This window comes from Seriola lalandi, unplaced genomic scaffold, assembly GCF_002814215.2.
Source record: "Seriola lalandi dorsalis isolate HSWRI2012SDOR001 ecotype SW California unplaced genomic scaffold, Sedor1 jcf7180002054585, whole genome shotgun sequence".
Classification (NCBI taxonomy): Eukaryota; Metazoa; Chordata; class Actinopteri; order Carangiformes; family Carangidae; genus Seriola; species Seriola lalandi.
The window spans coordinates 604393-623062 of NW_019525138.1; the positions used below are offsets into that span (position 1 = coordinate 604393).

General features: G+C 41.5%; 1 protein-coding gene across 1 annotated transcript in view; it reads right to left on the reverse strand.

The window, feature by feature from the left end:
- Positions 1–18670, reverse strand: part of mtr (5-methyltetrahydrofolate-homocysteine methyltransferase) — a 36695-nt gene that overhangs the window by 4705 nt on the left and 13320 nt on the right. Inside the window, exons 15-32 of the mRNA XM_023418921.2 lie at positions 17870–18055; positions 17622–17801; positions 17178–17294; positions 16631–16771; positions 16461–16550; positions 15942–16094; positions 14967–15074; positions 14460–14560; positions 13192–13259; positions 12503–12623; positions 12084–12165; positions 11524–11622; positions 10019–10094; positions 9548–9703; positions 8597–8796; positions 1306–1506; positions 972–1164; positions 422–534 (exon numbers count right to left, since the gene is read on the reverse strand). Coding sequence (XP_023274689.1) covers positions 422–534; positions 972–1164; positions 1306–1506; positions 8597–8796; positions 9548–9703; positions 10019–10094; positions 11524–11622; positions 12084–12165; positions 12503–12623; positions 13192–13259; positions 14460–14560; positions 14967–15074; positions 15942–16094; positions 16461–16550; positions 16631–16771; positions 17178–17294; positions 17622–17801; positions 17870–18055 — 2385 coding nt within the window. The remainder of the gene's footprint in view (positions 1–421; positions 535–971; positions 1165–1305; positions 1507–8596; positions 8797–9547; positions 9704–10018; positions 10095–11523; positions 11623–12083; positions 12166–12502; positions 12624–13191; positions 13260–14459; positions 14561–14966; positions 15075–15941; positions 16095–16460; positions 16551–16630; positions 16772–17177; positions 17295–17621; positions 17802–17869; positions 18056–18670) is intronic.

The following is an 18670-nucleotide window of genomic DNA, read 5'->3' on the forward strand; positions in this document are numbered from 1 at the left end:
GCCTCCTTATCTTCCTTTCCTCCCCGAACACTTTTTTTCATTTGTTACTTCTCCTCATCCCTTGGCACACATCGGGGGAACGTAACACTGTCAAATTTCTTGACGTTGTTTACTGTATAGTGAGTTGAAGAAGCTCAGTTTCAGGAGTTTCTAATAGTTTAAGTGACAAGTTTTCCGAGCCTCCACATAGTAAATACAAAAGTGACTCATCTGCCAAGCAGCCAACAGTTACACATATCATAATAAAGACAGCCTGCTTTATATTAAGATATTATAATATCTCAATATCATAATGCAATAGCATAATGACTTTTATTTTAACACTGGAAAATGGTGAGTCTAGAGAAGTGCTTGATATTTCATTCTGAAATCTTGTGTCTAGTTAATTACAGCAGTTTAAAGTGTGGATGGTTAGTCCAACCTGCTCCTTGGTGATCTTTCCCACAGCGAAGTATGAAGCCTGAGGGTTGGAGAAGTAAAGCCCAGACACTGACGCTGCAGGCGTCATGGCCAGGGATTCTGTCAGACCAATACCTACACACACAGAGAACACATATTAAAATACAATAACACAGTTATTACATATGCATACAGCAAAGCACATTAATACCCACATAATAAACACAGGTACACAAAATGTCCTTACTCTAAAATTTAAAATTTACATTATGGGGACTTGGAAAGTGAGTCTCTACAATGTGACTGTTAACATATTTACTGCATGTCTGCAATAATACAAGCCTTTCCACACACAGCAAACATCTAGCTTCCATCTTGAGCACACTGGGATGTGTTTCAAAACACATCTTGTAAATACTTTACCTTTTTGCATGATTCTGCTTTATGCACAAAGAGAGAGAAATGTAATAACTGAACAACGGGGTTTTATTTTGTTGTGCTGTGTGAGGGAAGGATACAGCAGCATTGGGAGCCTTTCAGCTGCACTTATGAGTGGTTTTTAGTGCTCTCACCGGTCTTGTCGTGTATACCACCCAGGCTCCACATGGTGGTCTTCTCAGTGTGGTCAGGCTGGCTGGGGTAGCCAGCTGCAGGTCTGATGCCCTGGTACCGAACTCTGTGTAGGTCTGAGGCTTGCAGAGTTTCATCAGCACAATAGCCCCACAGCTCCTTACGCACTCGAGCATGGAGCTCCTCAGCAAACGCCTGGAGGATAAAAAGTTGGTTTTAACAGAAACCAAAGAAACATCATGACACCAACAGTTAATCTGTCATTCAGCACCACTGACCCGTGTGATACCAGCAGTGATGGAGGCCTGGTGTGTTAGAACACCGTCCGTACTGTACCTCAGCCAGGCGGTCAGCCAGAGCTTTGACCATGATGCTGCTGAAGTCGTCTCCCTGAGCCTGGAACTGCTGACTCAGCTCCTCAGCTCCAAACACACCCACAGCAAACACACCAATGTAGTCTGCCACACTGCTGTCTACAGGGGCCACAAAGTCAGACACACACAGGTAGGGCTCTGAACTGGAACTGTCCTTTTCCACCTGCAACACACACGCACACGCACACGCACACACACACACACACACACACACACACACACATACACACACACACACACACACACACTCTTGACTGTTACTTTGGAATATAGGCTATATCAGCATAGGCTAATGCTTAGTATGCACCAATGAACCAAAACATTATGACATAAATGGGCAGGTGTAAAGACCTGGCAACTTTGACAAGGACCGAATTGTTATGGCCAGATGACTGGGTCACATCATCTCCAAAACTGCAAGGCTTGTGGGCTGCTGGTCAGCAATGGTGAGTACTTACCAAACAGTGGTCTGAAGACGGATAAATGTGCCACAGACCGACACCATTGATGTGTGATAGCCACAAAGACTATCCCATCTGGTCTGAACTAACAGAAGAGCTGCTGCGATACAAGTTGTAGAAAATTTGAATGACAGGTATGTGGAGAATGTGTCACAACACGCTTTTAATCGCACCCTGCTGCATATGAGCCAGTTAGAGTGCCCATTCTGGTCATAATGTTTTGGTTCATCAGTGTATGATATGTACTGTATATAAGACATTCGACTGTTAAACAAGATGATGGTTCTGAGTCAGGTAACGTGCAGTCAGCCAGGAAATGCAACAAGACAAAATCAGACTTTTGATATCTGATAATAAAGAGCAATTCAATATAAACAACAGTTTATATCATAATAATGATTTTGCAACTGTGGATCTAAATTTTTTAAAGTTTACTTAGAGGTAGTGCTAGACAGAAGGCCATACATACAGTGTAAAAGGCTTTATTCTGTATGAATGGGACAAAATGCTACTTTGTTGTTTTTACATTTATCTCTGTTGCCTTAATTGTTACTGTTTTAGTTGATATTTAGAGGCACAGTTGATTATATGTAAGTGTGATATAGCTGTACCAATTGGTATTTATGGAAATCCATCCAATAGTTGTTTAGATATTTCAGGCTGGACCAAAGTGATAGTCAAACCATGATTCCCATCCATAGACAACACTGCTAGCTCGGGAAAAATGCAACACTATCATTAAATATCAGCAGCCTGGACCAGCAGCTGATTGTAAATTTGTTACTTAAAAGTCAAAAGTAAGTGCTGAATTGTTAGTTTTAAACAAATCTAGTCATTTGCTCAGTTGTACCTTCTCTAACTGCTCTTGAACTCAGTCGAACTGAGATAATGATCTCTTTAATTCAGGAAAACATAGTAGATTTTTTTTCTTAAGTGAATGCGCTACGCTTCCATACATTTCAGCCAGTGCAGCATTAAGTTAAAATGCCACCACTAGTGAAAGAAAGAGAATATTATGCATGCTTTCACATGTGAACTTGGTAATACATTATACAATTGTCCATTTAACATCAACTCAAAAATAATCTACAGATCATTTATCAATTGCCTCTGTGGTATGTTGCTGTTATTCACTTCCATGAGGATACAATACACCTAGGAGGTGCAACTTAGACACATTGGTGATGCTCCAGAAAATATAAAGTGTTTCCCTGTGTGACTCAGCTTGAGGTGATCAGTACCCAGCTTGTATCTAAGTAGCTACTGTACCACACCATGGATCACCTGTCTTGATCCGAAGCCTTTTCAAGGGTTTCAAGTAATCTTTGTGTGGCTCTCTACTGTGGAGACCTGGTATTCCCAGGAGCCTAATGTAGAGACTGGCCTGCACTTCAATAGGCTCACAACAGCTTTCCATCACTGCCTCTGGCATGTGGCTACCAGTTGGTGGTACTTACCCCTTTCAAGCTCACGGGTCTCCTCTATCTGGTATTCCCAGGAACCAATGTAGAGACTGGCCTGCACTTCAATAGGCTCACAACAGCTTTCCATCACTGCCTCTGGCATGTGGCTACCAGTTGGTGGTACGAATTTGAACTGCCTCTCTAGGTTGAGCTTTAACTGCCAGTCACGTGTTGTTGCAAGCAGTCCACTGAGCCCTGAGCTTGGGTTGGGGCTTCTCCCCTGCTGTAATCAGGGCGATGGCATACCTTTTTGGGAGTTGTTGCTTGCTGTGGTGGATTCCTGTGCAGATGGTGTTTGCTACTTCCCTCACTACTTGTTCATGGCACCAACAATACTGCCACTCTCTCAAGGCTTAGTGGGCATTTGCTCAGGATGTGTTCAAAGGGCCATCTCTGCAGGCACAGCAGGCATGCTGGAGTGTTTACTATACTTCTGTAGTGAATGATGGGAGGAAGTCATACACTGACTGGATCAGAAAACTGATTCACAGTGGTTCTGACTTCCAGTGCTTTGTCCAGGTACTCTTACATTTAAGTGCATGCTTCCACTTTATCCATGCTCCCAGCTAATGCATGCCCACTATCCTGCAAGAGCATTCCTCAACTTCTGCACTTTTGCCTCTCTTTCCCATGGGCTTTATCAAAGCAAGGACTTACATTTCTGCCGAGTCTGGCTCGTCACAAATCCCACTAGGATGTTTTGCTGCACTCATACACCATCATTTCCTTCCTGTTCTTACTTTGAGGCTAGTTAATGAGACTTCGGAGTCGGCGGAGCCTCTGTTATGCATCAGCTCTTTGGCATGAGTGACCCTAATTTTCTTAGCCAGGCTGGTGAAAGGAAGCTGAAGCTTGTTGGTGCGCCCATTCAGATCCACGCTGCTCAGGCTCTTGGAAAGGCTTAGCTACCTGCATAGAAACTGATTGATGTTTTGATCTTGAAGCCCTTCACGGTGGTCAATGGGACTTCATAGAACAGCAGTGAAGTGATGACAGGATTCAATGATGGTGGATCCAGGCTTTGAACTTCACTGAAAGTCTAGACTGTTAATAACCTTGCTTTAAGCTCCTCACTGGTTGCCTGGACCTCTGCAGTGTCCTTCAGGGTTCTTAGAGGTCAAAGGCTTTGCCCAGGCTTCTCTGTCACAGATGGAATCTTGACTAGGGATGGGCATTTTCAGTAATTTCAATATTCAAGTACTCTCATTACTTTATGAACGAGTACTTAAAAATTATATATAGATGTATTTTTACCTTAAAAAAAGAAATACGGGAGGTCCGTGTCCGAGCAGAAACACAAGCTTAAAGGTTCCACTTGTGTTTCCACTCGGACACAGACCTCCCTGACCAAGCCTACTGATTGTCTTGCACTGCACGTTATTGTCATCTTTTTGATCAAAGTATTTCCAGACATCACTTTTCCTGGTTAAGGCTGTCATGGTGCACGTAACGCCAACTGAGTTGAAATACTGTAGCCAAAGCCAACATTTGCACAGGTGTGCAAGTAGTGAAACGCTACTCGAATAATGACAGCAACAATCAGTACTCGAGTACTCGTACCCATCCCAAATCTGGACGCCTCCCAAAGAGAAGTGGTGGTCATTCTTCTTCAGGACTAAGGGCCTGAACTTAGCTGACTTGAAGCCCTTCAAGATGATGTTGTCATCAAAGTGAAGTGCATGATCTGGAGAGGGGGTCTTATCACTAGGGATTCCCCAATTGATCAGTCACTGATCATTATCAGCCGATTTTCATAAAGAATATGTTAACCGTACATCAGTATTAATGCTCCTGGTCAACGGTCATCTTAAAACTGATCACCTGTAGTCAATACTCTGGTGTCTATGGCTTAAAGAAGCACTGTGTGCTGTGAAGTGTAGTCCCACCTCCCACCTTGTTCACTGCGCCGGCACGTGACAGGCCACCGAAACAAGACATTGGCCGTGTGGAACTTTTACGAAGTGTGTGAGACTGATATAAAGTACACCACCTGCAACACATGCCAAAAATGATCAGTATCGGCTGTGGACCAGCAGATCTCACTCATAGATAATCGTATTGGCGGCAAAATAACATGATCGAGCCATCCCTACTTAACACTACCTCTGCAGACTCTGCAAGCATGTTAATCACCAAGGCAAAAAAGGACAGTGAAATTGCATAGTCAGTGATAATTCCCTTCTCCAGGTGATGCCATGCAGATTTTGCTACAGAGGTAACTCTCAGACTCTCACCTGACTGGCTTCACTGGACCCCTGAGGGCAGAGACTGTTTTGAGTGCACAGACTGGAATGTCCTGTTGGAGTCACAAGAAAATGATAAAAGCAAGGATCCTGACCTCGATAGAATGGTTGAATGTACCATGGACTACATTAACTTCTGTATGGACACTGTAATACCAGCAAGAGCTGTACACTGCTTTCCAAACAACAAACCCTGAATCACCAGTAACATCAAGACCCTCCTCGACCAGAAAAAGGAGGCCTTCAGGGATTTAGACAGGGAGAAGCTCAGGTGTGTGCAACATGAGCTGATGAGGAGATTCAAGCAGGTGAAGGAGGACTACAAAAAGAAAGTACAGACGAAGCTGCAGCACAACAACACCAGAGTGGTGTGGAAGGGGATGACGACCATCACTGGCTATAAGGACAAGAACAGCCAGGCAACATCATGGATGGTGGACAAGGCCAATGAGTTCAACCTGTTCCACAACAGGTTTGACACAGCCTCATCTCTTCTCTCTCCCACTGCTTCAGCTGCAGCTTCTCCTACGGCATCTCCTCCACAACCTGACACTTCAGCTGCAACTCCCTCCACACTGGGGTCAAGTCTCCTGTCCTTCACAGCGGAGGAGGTGAGGGCGGAGCTCAAGAGGCTACGTCCTGGAAAGACAACAGGCCTGGATGGTGTGTGTCCGAGGCTGTTAAAGGACTGTGCAGCCCAGCTGGCTGAGCCTCTCTAGAGGATCTTTAACTTAAGTCTGCAAACAGGGAGGGTCCCGGTCCTGTGGAAAACATTGTGTCTTGTTCCGGTACCTAAAGTAGGATGACCGGCTGAGATAAATGACTACAGACCGGTGGCCCTCACATCATGAAGACCCTGGAGCGGCTGCTTCTCCACCTTCTGAAGCCACAGGTTGAACATGCACTAGACCCCCTACAGTTCGCCTACAAAGAACATATTGGATGATGCCGTCCTTTACATGCTCTACCGGGCCCATTCTTACTTGGATGAGCCAGGTAGTTACATGAGGATTATGTTCTTTGATTTCTCAAGTGGATTTAACACCATCCAACCCCCCATTCATAAAGACAAGCAGGAAGGGATGGGGGTGGATCTCTGCTTCATGTGCTGGATTGTGGTTTACCTGACAAGACGACCACAGTACGTCAGGCTTGGAAACTGTGTCTCAGGGACGGTGATGAGCAGCACTGGGGCTCCACAGGGGACTGTTCTGGCTCCGTTCCTGTTCACCCTGTATACGGCGGAATTTAAATAAAACTCTTGAGTCCTTTCATATCCAGAAATACTCGGGTGACACAGCTATTGTGGCGCGTATCAGGAACGGGCAGGAAGAGGAGTACAGGGATCTGACGATGGCGACAAGAACTGCCTCCTTGTGAACACCTCCAAGACCAAGGAGATGGTCTTGGACTTTCAGTCAGTTGTGGCCAGTGTACTTTTTTATGCTGCAGTCTGTTGGGGCAGCAGCATGTCCGAAATGAACTCAAAGAGACTGGACAAGCTGGTCAAAAAGGCTGGGTCTGTGCTTGGCAGGAGCCTGGACTCAGGACTGTTATGGATAGATGCATGCAATGTAAGATGAAGGCCATCTTGGACAATACTAACCACCCTCTCCACAATATTCTGGCAGGACAGACAAGCAGCTACAGCTGCAGCAAACATCTCATGTCACTGCGCTGCAGAACAGAGAGGTTCAGGAGATCCTTTATTCCCACTGCCATCAGGTTATACAACACCTAAGCCAAAGGAAGTGGACTAATCTAATTATCATTGTTTATTTATTATCAACTGTTATTATTATTATTTACCATGAACAATGAGGTAATGTACAGATGAATTTCCCCTAGGGGATAAATAAAGTATCTATCTATCTATCTATCTATCTATCTATCTATCTATCTATCTATCTATCTATCTATCTATCTATGTATCTAGGTATTTTCAGGCGTTGAATCTTAAAGATTTTACCTTCCGAGCTGAGGAGTGAGATGGTTCTAAATTGCGTATGATTGGCATTTTCCTCCTTTGGAATCTAGACACCCTCTGCAAATCTCCCCTGCTGCTTTATAAGCAACTGAATAAGCGGAGCATTAGTAATGAACAACAAGGTTGGAATCACCCAGATGAAGAAAGTTGATCTTTCAAGGACAAAATGAAATTGGTACTTAGTCTGGTGATAGTAAAATGATGTGTGTAATATCTAGTGGAACACTACAGGAAAATTTACTCCTCTAGGTCTTAAAATTAAGAATGCAAGGCATTATCTGACATCAGCTATTATCACAGACAGCAGAGGTAAGTTTTGCCAACTTCTGCAGTGTCGTCTCACAGCTGAGTCCCTTTTCTTTTTTGGGACCCAAAATCATTGAATTGGTGATAAGCAACATTTCATCTGCTCACGTGATCTGGTAGTATCAGTCCTGCTAGGTCCAGGTTGGATGGAGCAAATTTTTAAGGGTGAGGATGATCGTTTGAACTACTGATGATCCTATTGAATAGTCTTGAAAGTAACCTCATTAGCTGGATGACAAAACTTCAAGTTGATCTATGCACAGCTTAACAAAGAAAAAAAATGTTGCAGGATGGAGACAATGGAGAAGAGGTTGTGGTGAGAACTTATCAGAAAATCTAGATATCTCCTATACTAGACCTAAAATCTACTATAAGCAGCAGTTGTCCATCGTACTCACTCTACCTTGTCAGAAGATCCTGGTGGATGCAGCAGAGTTTTGCTACATAACGGGAACTCTTTTTCAATCCAGTTGAAGACATGTACTACTACAACAGCAATGAAATATTTGGTTGATATCTGCATGTGCTGCCAATGCAACCAAATGTGCTCAGTGACTTTCATGGTAATCTAGTTAGTAGTTCTCAAGAAACCATGCGTCATGATTTTGAGAGCAACCCTTCAGTATGTTTTTCATATTCTTGTAAGAAAGGTTTGTATCCATCCAAGACAGAATCTGTGATATTCTTATTTCTGTTCTGTTCAACTTCTTTACAGTTTCCTCCTGTAATGACCCAAGATACTCAGCAGAACTTTTACTTTTATATTATATTTCTTTTACAGTATGTCCCTCACCTGTTGCCGTAAGCCATGGAAAGTGGCAATGGGTTTGGTGTCTCTGCGCACTGTGACATCATTTTCATACACATTGATGTCATCACCATCACTCTGGGCATGCCAGAATCCCACCAGGCCATGACCCTTCAGACTGCCAGTGTCAATCATCTGGTTGAGCAGCCGCTGGGCGTCATCAAAGACGCGCCGAGCCTCCAAACCTTCAGGACCCAAATATCATTAAGATGAGACATAGTTTCACTGTTTGTAAAATATTCAACAATTATGGAAGTCACTCCTCCATCTCACTATTGCCTGTGTTTTTTTGTCATCAACATAGCTTACTTGACATCAAGTAATGTGCAGTTTTATTTTTGTAAATAGTGCTATGAATTTTTAAATAGGGCTCAAATAAATAATCTTATTTTTAACCACGATATTTATCATTTTGTTAAAGTGGCAACAGACAACGGAACCCCCCCCCCCAGGGTTTGTTAGGTCCTGATTTAGTAGAAATAAGGCCAACTGAATGCTGGCTTTGATCCCTCTCAAGTCCTGGAACTCCCTCCATCGGGTGAATGCCTGTCCAAGGTTCACTCTCGTTTCACCTCGGTTTCTATCACTCTCTCTTTCTTTGCCTCCTCCAACAACAGGGGTCTTTTTCTTTTGCCGGGGAGAGATTCCACAGTCAATTTGGGTGTTCCACCGTCTGCTATTTTCACTAACTGGGGGAAGCTACTAACAGCAACATTATTTACTTTATAATGATAAGTTAGAGCAAAAAACCTGACTATTGCCCCTTTAAAATAAATCAGGAAGACTATATTATTATTTTTTTTAAACATATGTTTTCTTCTTGCCAATTTTTTTGTATTTAAAAAAACCAAGAGTTCAAATAAAATGTAATGCATGAGCAACATTTGAATATAATGTAGGTGGATGGATGGACCCTAACAGAGGCTGAGCTCGTACCAACAGTCTTGTCCTTGAAGATCTTGGGGTAACCTCTGTTGGGGTATTTTCCTCTCAGCTGCCACACATCAAAGAAAGGCTTCCAATCAATGAAGTCCACCAAACTATTCAGGTCATACTGCTCAAACACACGGGTGCCCAGGAACTGAGGACGTACTGTCACACACAGACAAATACAGGGTTTTAATTCAGCTGAAAAATCTGAACTTTTTGTAAGACAATAGCACATAAATATTCTGTATTTGCTAGTTTTTTTGCAAATATTATTGCAATCTTGTGGTTCATTTTCCAAAATCCAGTTTGATATGTTTGGTGTCTTTGGAAAATTTGCAATCTCCAGCAGACATTAAAATAAAGGTTATAAAGACAGACTCCCCAAAGATTAGCATGACAGACTGAAAGTATATCAGTGAATTTGAGGCAGAATATGTCTTTAATGATTTTGGAATTCATTCACCTGTACAAACTCACCTGGTCTGGGCAGAGAGAGCCAGTCTATATGTAACGCCTTCTCTCTGGCCTGGGACAGAGACAGATACCGACGATCCTGAAGGCAACAGACGGAGATGGAAGATGAAGAGGAAGAGAAGGCGATTTTATTTATTTAGTACATTTCATTACTACTAAACTCTGTGTGCTTTACATGAAAATACATGTACAAACACACATCCATCAAACTACAAAAAAACAAGTCTGGACATTGGTCGCAGTCTGATCAGCAGCTACCGGAAGAGCTGGTGTGATGTTCGACCTGTTACTAAATGCAAGGGTTCACTTACTTTTTCCACCAGCACTATGGATGTTTGACACCAAAGAATATAATTGTTAGTGTGTTGTTAGCTTATCTATACTGTATTTATCTATACTTGTGACTTAGGTGAAGATCGGATCATATTTTATAGTCAACTAATGCAGAAAAACAGGTCATTCTAAAGGGTTCACACACTTTGTCTTGCCACTATACAGGTCCAGTGTGCAGTTCCATCCTTGTGGAATATCTGGTGATATTCCACATTTTCTTACTGTCTGGAGATCTCATGTGCAGTCAAACCATCAGTGAAGGTTTCCTACTAACAAGTACTGTATGTGTATCACAACCTGATATATCTGATCCCTCTGAGCCACAGAGCTCCATTGTTTCCAAAGACTATTAAAAACACATCACTGAGTCACACTGTTGCACTGGGTGACATGTTCCTTCATCAACATTAACACACACACACACACACTCTTGACTGTTACTTTGGAATGTAGGCTATATCTGGCTCCAGCATAAAGGTCAAATTCTCTGAAAAGAATATAACACAAAAATGTCAGTGTGCAGTTTTAGAAAAGTACTGATCCTTTTTATAAAAATTATATTTTTGAGATGTGTTTAAAGATTTACATCTTCAGCCGGAACCAAAGGCGTTAGGGCTGAGAACCAGTCAGAGTTGAGAAGTAGGAAAGCATAGAGATATGGACTAAGACATTGATGGTTTGGGTCTTTTCATGGGATTTCAAAATAAGAAAAATACAGAATACCGTAACACCAGATCATCCTTTAATCAGATAGTTTGTTGAAAAGAAAAAAAATCACCTTTATTAAGCCGCTTCTTCCAGCAGCACATTTTCACTTAACATGCAGTATGCATGCAGACTTAATAGCAACAAATTTATAATTTTTATCACTTGAATTCTTTATGCAAAATGATATTGAATTCAATAAATACTTCAATTTGTAAAAAAAACTACCATAAATGCGCCTGTGTGAAATTGCATATGTATATATATGTCTTGCAGATGTGTACAGGGGCTCAGGTGTGTTTTAATTTGTCTGGATTTGTCTGACTCTACCAGTCTGTATTTACTTGTGATAAAGGTACATAGCGATACAACACTGATCTCAAAGAAGGTCACCTATGTGGGTCACTGGATCCAGGAAAACACTTTTAAACCATGGGTAGTGTCCCCTAGTTTCTACCAGCCATTCTTACCTTCAGAGAGTCATAGTGGTCCTGCCTGATCTCCTCATACTCCTCTTTCAGGTCCTCAAAATACTCCTCCCTCATTGTCTCATCCAGCAACTGGGAACACTGACAGACAGGGCAAACAAGTGGGGCATAAAACACACTGTAGTTTGGACCAATCAGACTCAAGTCAGAGTCAGCTCAAACCTCTCTCATATCTGTGGCCACATCAACTCATGTCAACTCTCCGACCATCACATACAATAAGAGATCAATAACTCCTGAGGAGATTCTGACCTTGACTCTCCTTTGTTTGTGATTTGGAGTTCTAATAAAGAGATTTCAGTGAAATGTGGTGCCATGTGTTAGACTGCTGGCAATGAACAAGTTTTTGTTTTGGGTTTTTAAAGGATTTCCTAACAAAACAAGTTTTTATTTTGTCTTGATGGGATATTTTTTGTAGCCTGTTATCAAAGACATATTGATTCATTTTAAATGAATGCTATGTGTTTCTCTCTGGCCCAAAGAATTGAGAAAAAGAGTTAAGACCCTAGGAAGATTCACAGAGCTCAGGTAGATGTACTGACCACCACCACACTCCTGGAGGCATCCAGAACATGGATAACAGGACAACTGTAGCGGGGGGCGATCTTCACTGCTGTGTGTGTCCTGTCAAATACAAAACACAAATGTTTGAAACCCAAGAGAGCACTGCAAGATATTAGCTTCCTTTTATAATGACCAGCAGAGGTACTATTTACTAATAGCCTAATTCTATATAACGGATATATTTCTCTGAAAGTACACATTACATTGTGTGATGTTTTAGAGAAACATTACACATAAGCACCACTTATCCCATCCTGTGTGGGTGTCTGGAGAGTACAGACAGCTACAGGTCTCCTGCGATGCACATCATAACAAGCTGCTTTTTGCAAATGTTTGTTGATCAGTGAGGTGTATTTCCCCCTTATCATGGATTTATGCCTGTTTGTGTTTGCATTACTTTGATGTGGTGGCTCCTCCAATCAGCAGTGGTGTTGTCATCCCGAGTCTCTCCATCTCTTTGGCCACGTAGATCATCTCATCCAGAGAGGGAGTGATGAGACCAGACAAACCAATGATATCTGCAAGAACAGACATAATTCACAGCCAGTATTATTGCTACTGCTATCATAAGAGAAGAAGAATTAATACAGCAGCAATAGTTTGAATAATTAGCATTGGCACATAGATGCCCAGGCTAATATGAAAAACATAAAAAGAGTATATGCAATGGTTTGGGGGGTAGAGTAAATAACTGTTTTAGGCTACCACTTTTTTCTTGCAGTTGTTATTGTTTTGTACACATATTACTCGTCCGTTTTGTGTTGCATTGTGATCCACGAAGAACGACATTGTTGCCCTGTATGTGCGACATGTGTATGTGTGGAAATGACAAGAAAGCTGAAGCTTGAACTTTACCAAAATCAACGATGAGCCTTTGAACGCAACACAATGTTTTATTTTCATCTTCACTACCAAGAGCTCTGTCTTTCACTACCATTATATTTGAATGATGATCCGCTGAATGAATCATTTATATGAAATATGATATCTATGATATTTCTATGATATATCTATGAGTTTGCTAATTTAAATATGTTCCGTCAACATTTCCCACTGACAACATGGAACCTAAGCAGTGTACTGTACCTGCTTTCCGTGTAATGGCCTCTCTAAGGATCCGATCACAGGGAACCATCACGCCCAGGTCAATCACTCTGAAAGAGAACAAACACCCCCAAATCATTTCTTCGATATAACTGACGTATTTATTTGAAATAACATCAAAGCCTTGTATTTTTTGTGACAGAGGTCCATCTGTGCTGGGTTATACAGTTATACAGTGCCACTGGCAACTGAGGCAGGCAGATAGTGGCTGTTGTCTAGTATCTTATAAGCCTATAAAGGCTGGGTACCACTTGGTGCAGGACAAAAACCAATCAATTGCAATCAATCGATGTATAATGTCTCTTTCTATATGAGACGAACATTGAACAGAAGATTTGAAAGCCAAAATCAGTTTTCATTTAAAGATTTGAATCATTATTATTCAATCTTTATTAACTATGTGATTGTTTTTGTTTGTGTGTGATGAACTGTGGAGATTTCATCAATGCAGTCAGTACCTTTAATGGCTTGTAAACATAAACATCTGCATTTGCTTCAAAGAGGGTATCTTCAATGATAGTATTCTTTAAAGAGCATCACCCTTTTACATTCCTATTCTGACATCCACCAGCAAAATTTTTTTCAAACTTTTTTTCCCTTTATCCCTGAGATTCTTTTCCCTCCACTTGTTTCAACTGTTTTTCTGCCACCACAATGTGCTCGCTACGGCAGTGACATAACCATGAAGTGCACTCCAACCTGCTCTATATTACAGAAGGTAAGGATAAACCCACATATGTTGTTAGTTAATAAACACACACACACACACACACACATAAACACACACACACACACACACACACACTGCTGTTTAATGGCACTAATTTGCTGTGTAATAGTGTTGGGGTGGTGCCCAGGGCCTGGCAACACTGCTTCTTCACTCCTGGTTAATTATCTAAGCTGTTCAGTGAAATACTGTCAGTGCCACTGGTAGTGCTCTGACACATGCACCCAGAGGAGCTGTACGTGTGAACTTCAGAGACCATCTATATGATGAGTGGAGGCTCTTGATGTGCAATCACACACTGTTAATAACAGCAGACTAACAAGTTCTGCTTTCTGACTGGTTGTTTTAAATGTTAATTCCAGTCAGCAACAAATGTATTTGCTGTTATTTACAATGCATTGTGAGGAAAAGTGCAGCTCACTGACTGAATATACTGGGAAGGGTGTGGTGGAAAAAGAACCTAATGCTTTGTGAAGAATTTCAGACGGTAAACCATTCAAAGTTAGTAGCACACCAGTTTCACCTGAAGTTGTTGCAACCCAGCACCACACCAACGATGTTTTTGCCAATATCGTGGACGTCTCCCTTCACTGTAGCCAGAACTATGGTGCCTTGATAGGGATCCTGCAGACCAAGAAGAAAACAACAGGGGAAGTGTACGACCACAGAACAGACTGAACTGGCTGTTTTTTATTTGTGTGTGGTGTCATTTGTTTCTATGGGGTGCATATTTAGTTCAGGAAAAAAAGCTGTTTTCATACTTCTAAAAGTGTGACTGCTTATTTTCCATCATGGCTGTGGAAGAAACTACTGTTCACAATCCACACCACTTCTTTCTGCTAAAAACACATAGCGTTAAAAATAGCTTTTAATTCATTTGTATAATTTGTATAAGATTTCACTCTTATACACTCTGTGTGTCATGTTCTTTGTTCACGCAGGTTATTACACACACTTGTCTCACAGATATCCTGTGAAAAGATATTCTTAAATGTTCATGGAAATATCTTCATATTCAGCTGAGACTGACCAGCTCCTCAGTTGACCCTGACGATGCCATCATCTCCTCCCTCTCCTTCTCCATGAAAGGAATCAAATAGCCCACTGCCTTCTTCATAACACGGGCCGACTTGATCACCTGGAAACACACAAGGACTTGTAACTTCAGTGCCTCTTTGGTTTTATTACAGTAGTTTTAAATGCTGAAAGACAGTGGTGACCATTGCTTCGTTTAATCCAAAATTTAAGAGTGGTAGGTGAGATATTTCTGTATGATTTTAATGAAATTTGGGGCACCGTTGAAATAATTAATATATGATTTGCAGCATATATATACACACACATATATACAGTACATACACATATACATACATATATTCAGCATATACATATACTGTATATGTTTATTGTCTGTAAGGACTTTCCTGAGGAAAAGAAATCCCATTTCATTTTCATCATTTTGGGGTAAATCCCGTTACAAAAAGTAATGTAGTGTCATAGAAGAAGGGCAGTTAACATCTGGAAATATAAGACGTGGGTCAGTGTCGACATCCAGGTGTTCAAAAGTAACAAGTCCTGGAACAATGGAACTTAACTTTGATTTTCGTTATTCCCAAAGTCAAAGTTTAAAAATCAGAGGAATAACAAAAACAAAAACAGAGCTGACATATTTTCTATGAACCAGCAAAATATTGGAAATAACAAGAACAAAATATGTAATTTGAGCCTGCTAATTACATGAGTTTTTACTCTGAAACACGGATATCAATGTCAGTCCTGTACGAGTTGTAGACTATGTAAATGTAATCTATGTAAATCTAAATGTATGTAAATCTATTAGAATCCATCTTCACTCTGACACGAGGAGTGCATTAACCGGTTAAACAGCCAACCAGAGGAAAAGAAACAGAAAAAGAAACAAACAATAACGGTCCAGGACATGTTGATGGAAAAAGACCAATGCAAGAAGGACACAGGAAAAAAAATGGAATTAGTATCAACCTACCTGTGGCAGGAACATCTTCCCAGCTCCAAAGAGATCCCCCACCACCTTCATGCCATTCATAAGGGGGCCCTCGATGATGTGAAGGGGTCGAGTGTAGCGGTCAACCTGAGAGCGACACTCCTCCACATCCTCCACGACATACTTCTCTATTCCCTGCACAGCGAGTTTACAAGTTGGGTGAAAGCACGTACGGGTACAGCAAAAACCCTGAGCTAAAATCATTTCTGTTTGAGAGCCAATATATTTAGTGACTGAAATGAGTTGAATCAGAGTCCAGAGAGTAGTTGTAAACTCATTAATCCTTCATGTGTCCATCCATTTGTCCAGCCAACGACTGAACTTCTCTAACCTTATTTTTTCATTTGTTACACAACTATCCATGTAAACAACCAAGTGCAACCTTGTGACCATCTCCCACAGGAGCAAAACTGTGTTATCTCTGAATTCAGAAAATATTCAGACCCCTTCACTTTTTTCACATTTCCTAAACGAATCTAATCTAATCATCAGATATTTTACCTTGATTAGAGCGTACTCCAGTCTCTCCTCCACATTTTCTTCTCTCCACTCGTCCGTCTGAACCACCTTCTTCCCTCCTTTCACATTGTTCTGTTAACAAGAGTCGTAACGTCAACACCTGTTAACCAAACTGAAGCAACATCAGCTCAGTGTACTGTTCATATGTGTACCTGTGCGTAGGCCAGTAGTTTCTCAGTGGCACCAGTGTCTCTGTTCCAGATGATGTTTTCACATAGTAGCAGCAGCTCTTTATTGATGTCATCGTACACCGGCAGGTTCCCAGCATTCACTATCCCCATATCCATACCGTCCTGGGACAGGAGTGTGAGGGTTCTTATTTAAAGACAGGCTTCCAACTCTACTACAATCTTAAAGGATCATTGCAGTTTATTATATGTGGAGTCATAATTTCAGAGCTTTCAAATTACACTCACCAAGTTCATTAAAATGTCTGTTGTAGACATTCATCATCGTTAACAGACCAACTTCCTGCTTCAACTTTGACCTTCTGTACTTTCTGTTTTTTTTTTTTTTTGTTTTCCTGTTCACTTCACGTGAGCTCACGATCAGTTTGACCTCCACATAAAGTGGTTTGGATAAACTATTTTCAACCTGTCTGACTACTTCAGTTTCTTGACTGATCTGACTCTGTCACCACGTTCACAGATCTCAGCTATTACAATGTGTGTGGATGGAAAGTTGTGCGTCAGTGTTTACCTTGATAGCGTGGTAAAGAAACGCTCCATGCATAGCTTCTCTGATGACCTCCATTCCTCTGAAGGAGAAGGAGAGGTTGGACAGACCTCCACTCACCCTGGCTTTTGGTAAGGTCTCCTACACACAGACACACACCAATTGAAAGTCAGCTAAAAGTAGCAATTGTTTAAAGCACTCACTTTTAATCGTTTGAAAATGATTGAAGTTTAAGAGCATTCGTCTTATTTTTCTGTGTATATATGAATTAAAGTAAATGAATTCATGAGCATTCCTCTTATATTTGGTAAACAGTAGTTAGTAGTTTGTAAGTGACTGCTAAACTTTGACCATTTCGTGTGAAGGTACAGGGACGGATGGATAAAACTGAAAATTCTCACAAATATTGTAAGCATCGGTTGAATTTGCATTATTACATATTTGCATTGGGAGTGACAAGTGCATTACTTTGATAAGCTTGGTAGCCCTGATGAAGTTGACAGCATAGTTGTTGTGTTCCTCCATGCCTGTGCCGATGGTGAGTATGTTGGGGTCAAAGATGATGTCGTTGGGGTCAAAGCCCACTTTGCTGACCAGCAGCTCGTAGGCTCGACTGCAGATCTCCACTTTGCGGTCTGTATCTGTGGCCTGGAGAGGAAAAAACAATGATCGACATGCAAGTTTGTGTGTGATAGAGTGTTTGTTTGTCTCCTCACCTGCCCCTCCTCATCGAAGGCCATGACCACCACAGCAGCTCCGTAGCGCTTCACAGTAGCAGCTCTGAGCAGGAACTCCTCCTCTCCTTCCTTCAGACTGATACTGTTGACTATACACTTCCCCTGACAGCACTTCAACCCAGCCTCAATCACAGAGAAGTTAGAGGAGTCAATACATAGAGGAACCTGGGGAGGAGGAGGAGAGGTTCAGTCTCCTCTGATTTACTGAGCAGGTTAATTAACTAGTCTTGTTATTGAGAAGTTCATGTGCTGACTTAAGGCATTTTCAAGAGAAAACAAAAAGGAAAATAAAATGTTAACAAACAACTGAAAGTGATGGAGAACACTGTGAAAGATCAGAGTGAACACAAAAAAATAGTTTACAAATGATACATTTGGAGACTCTGCTGCAAGTTTGTGTTTTTGTGATGTAAGTTTCTGATGTAAAAAACAAGTACAAATTTTTAACTAGTCTGTCTATCCCCGCATGAACTCTGCAGACATACAGGCAGCAGCTCTGGGCTGATAAACACTAGTCTGAATGAGCTGTCTGACACAGCACTGCACTTCATTCTTTTAGTCCATACCATAGAGGAGCTCAGTGATTTACAGACATTTGTGTCAGGAGAGGAAGAACAAAATCCCTGTTGGATATTAGTTTGTTATCCTCAGCTTCTCATTCACTTCTTTTAAGAATCAGTCATCAAAGCAAGTACAAAGACAGTGATCTCTGTCCACACGTTCAAATATTCCAAATGGTGGATTCACCCTCAGCTCAGCTAAAATATATAGATCTATACT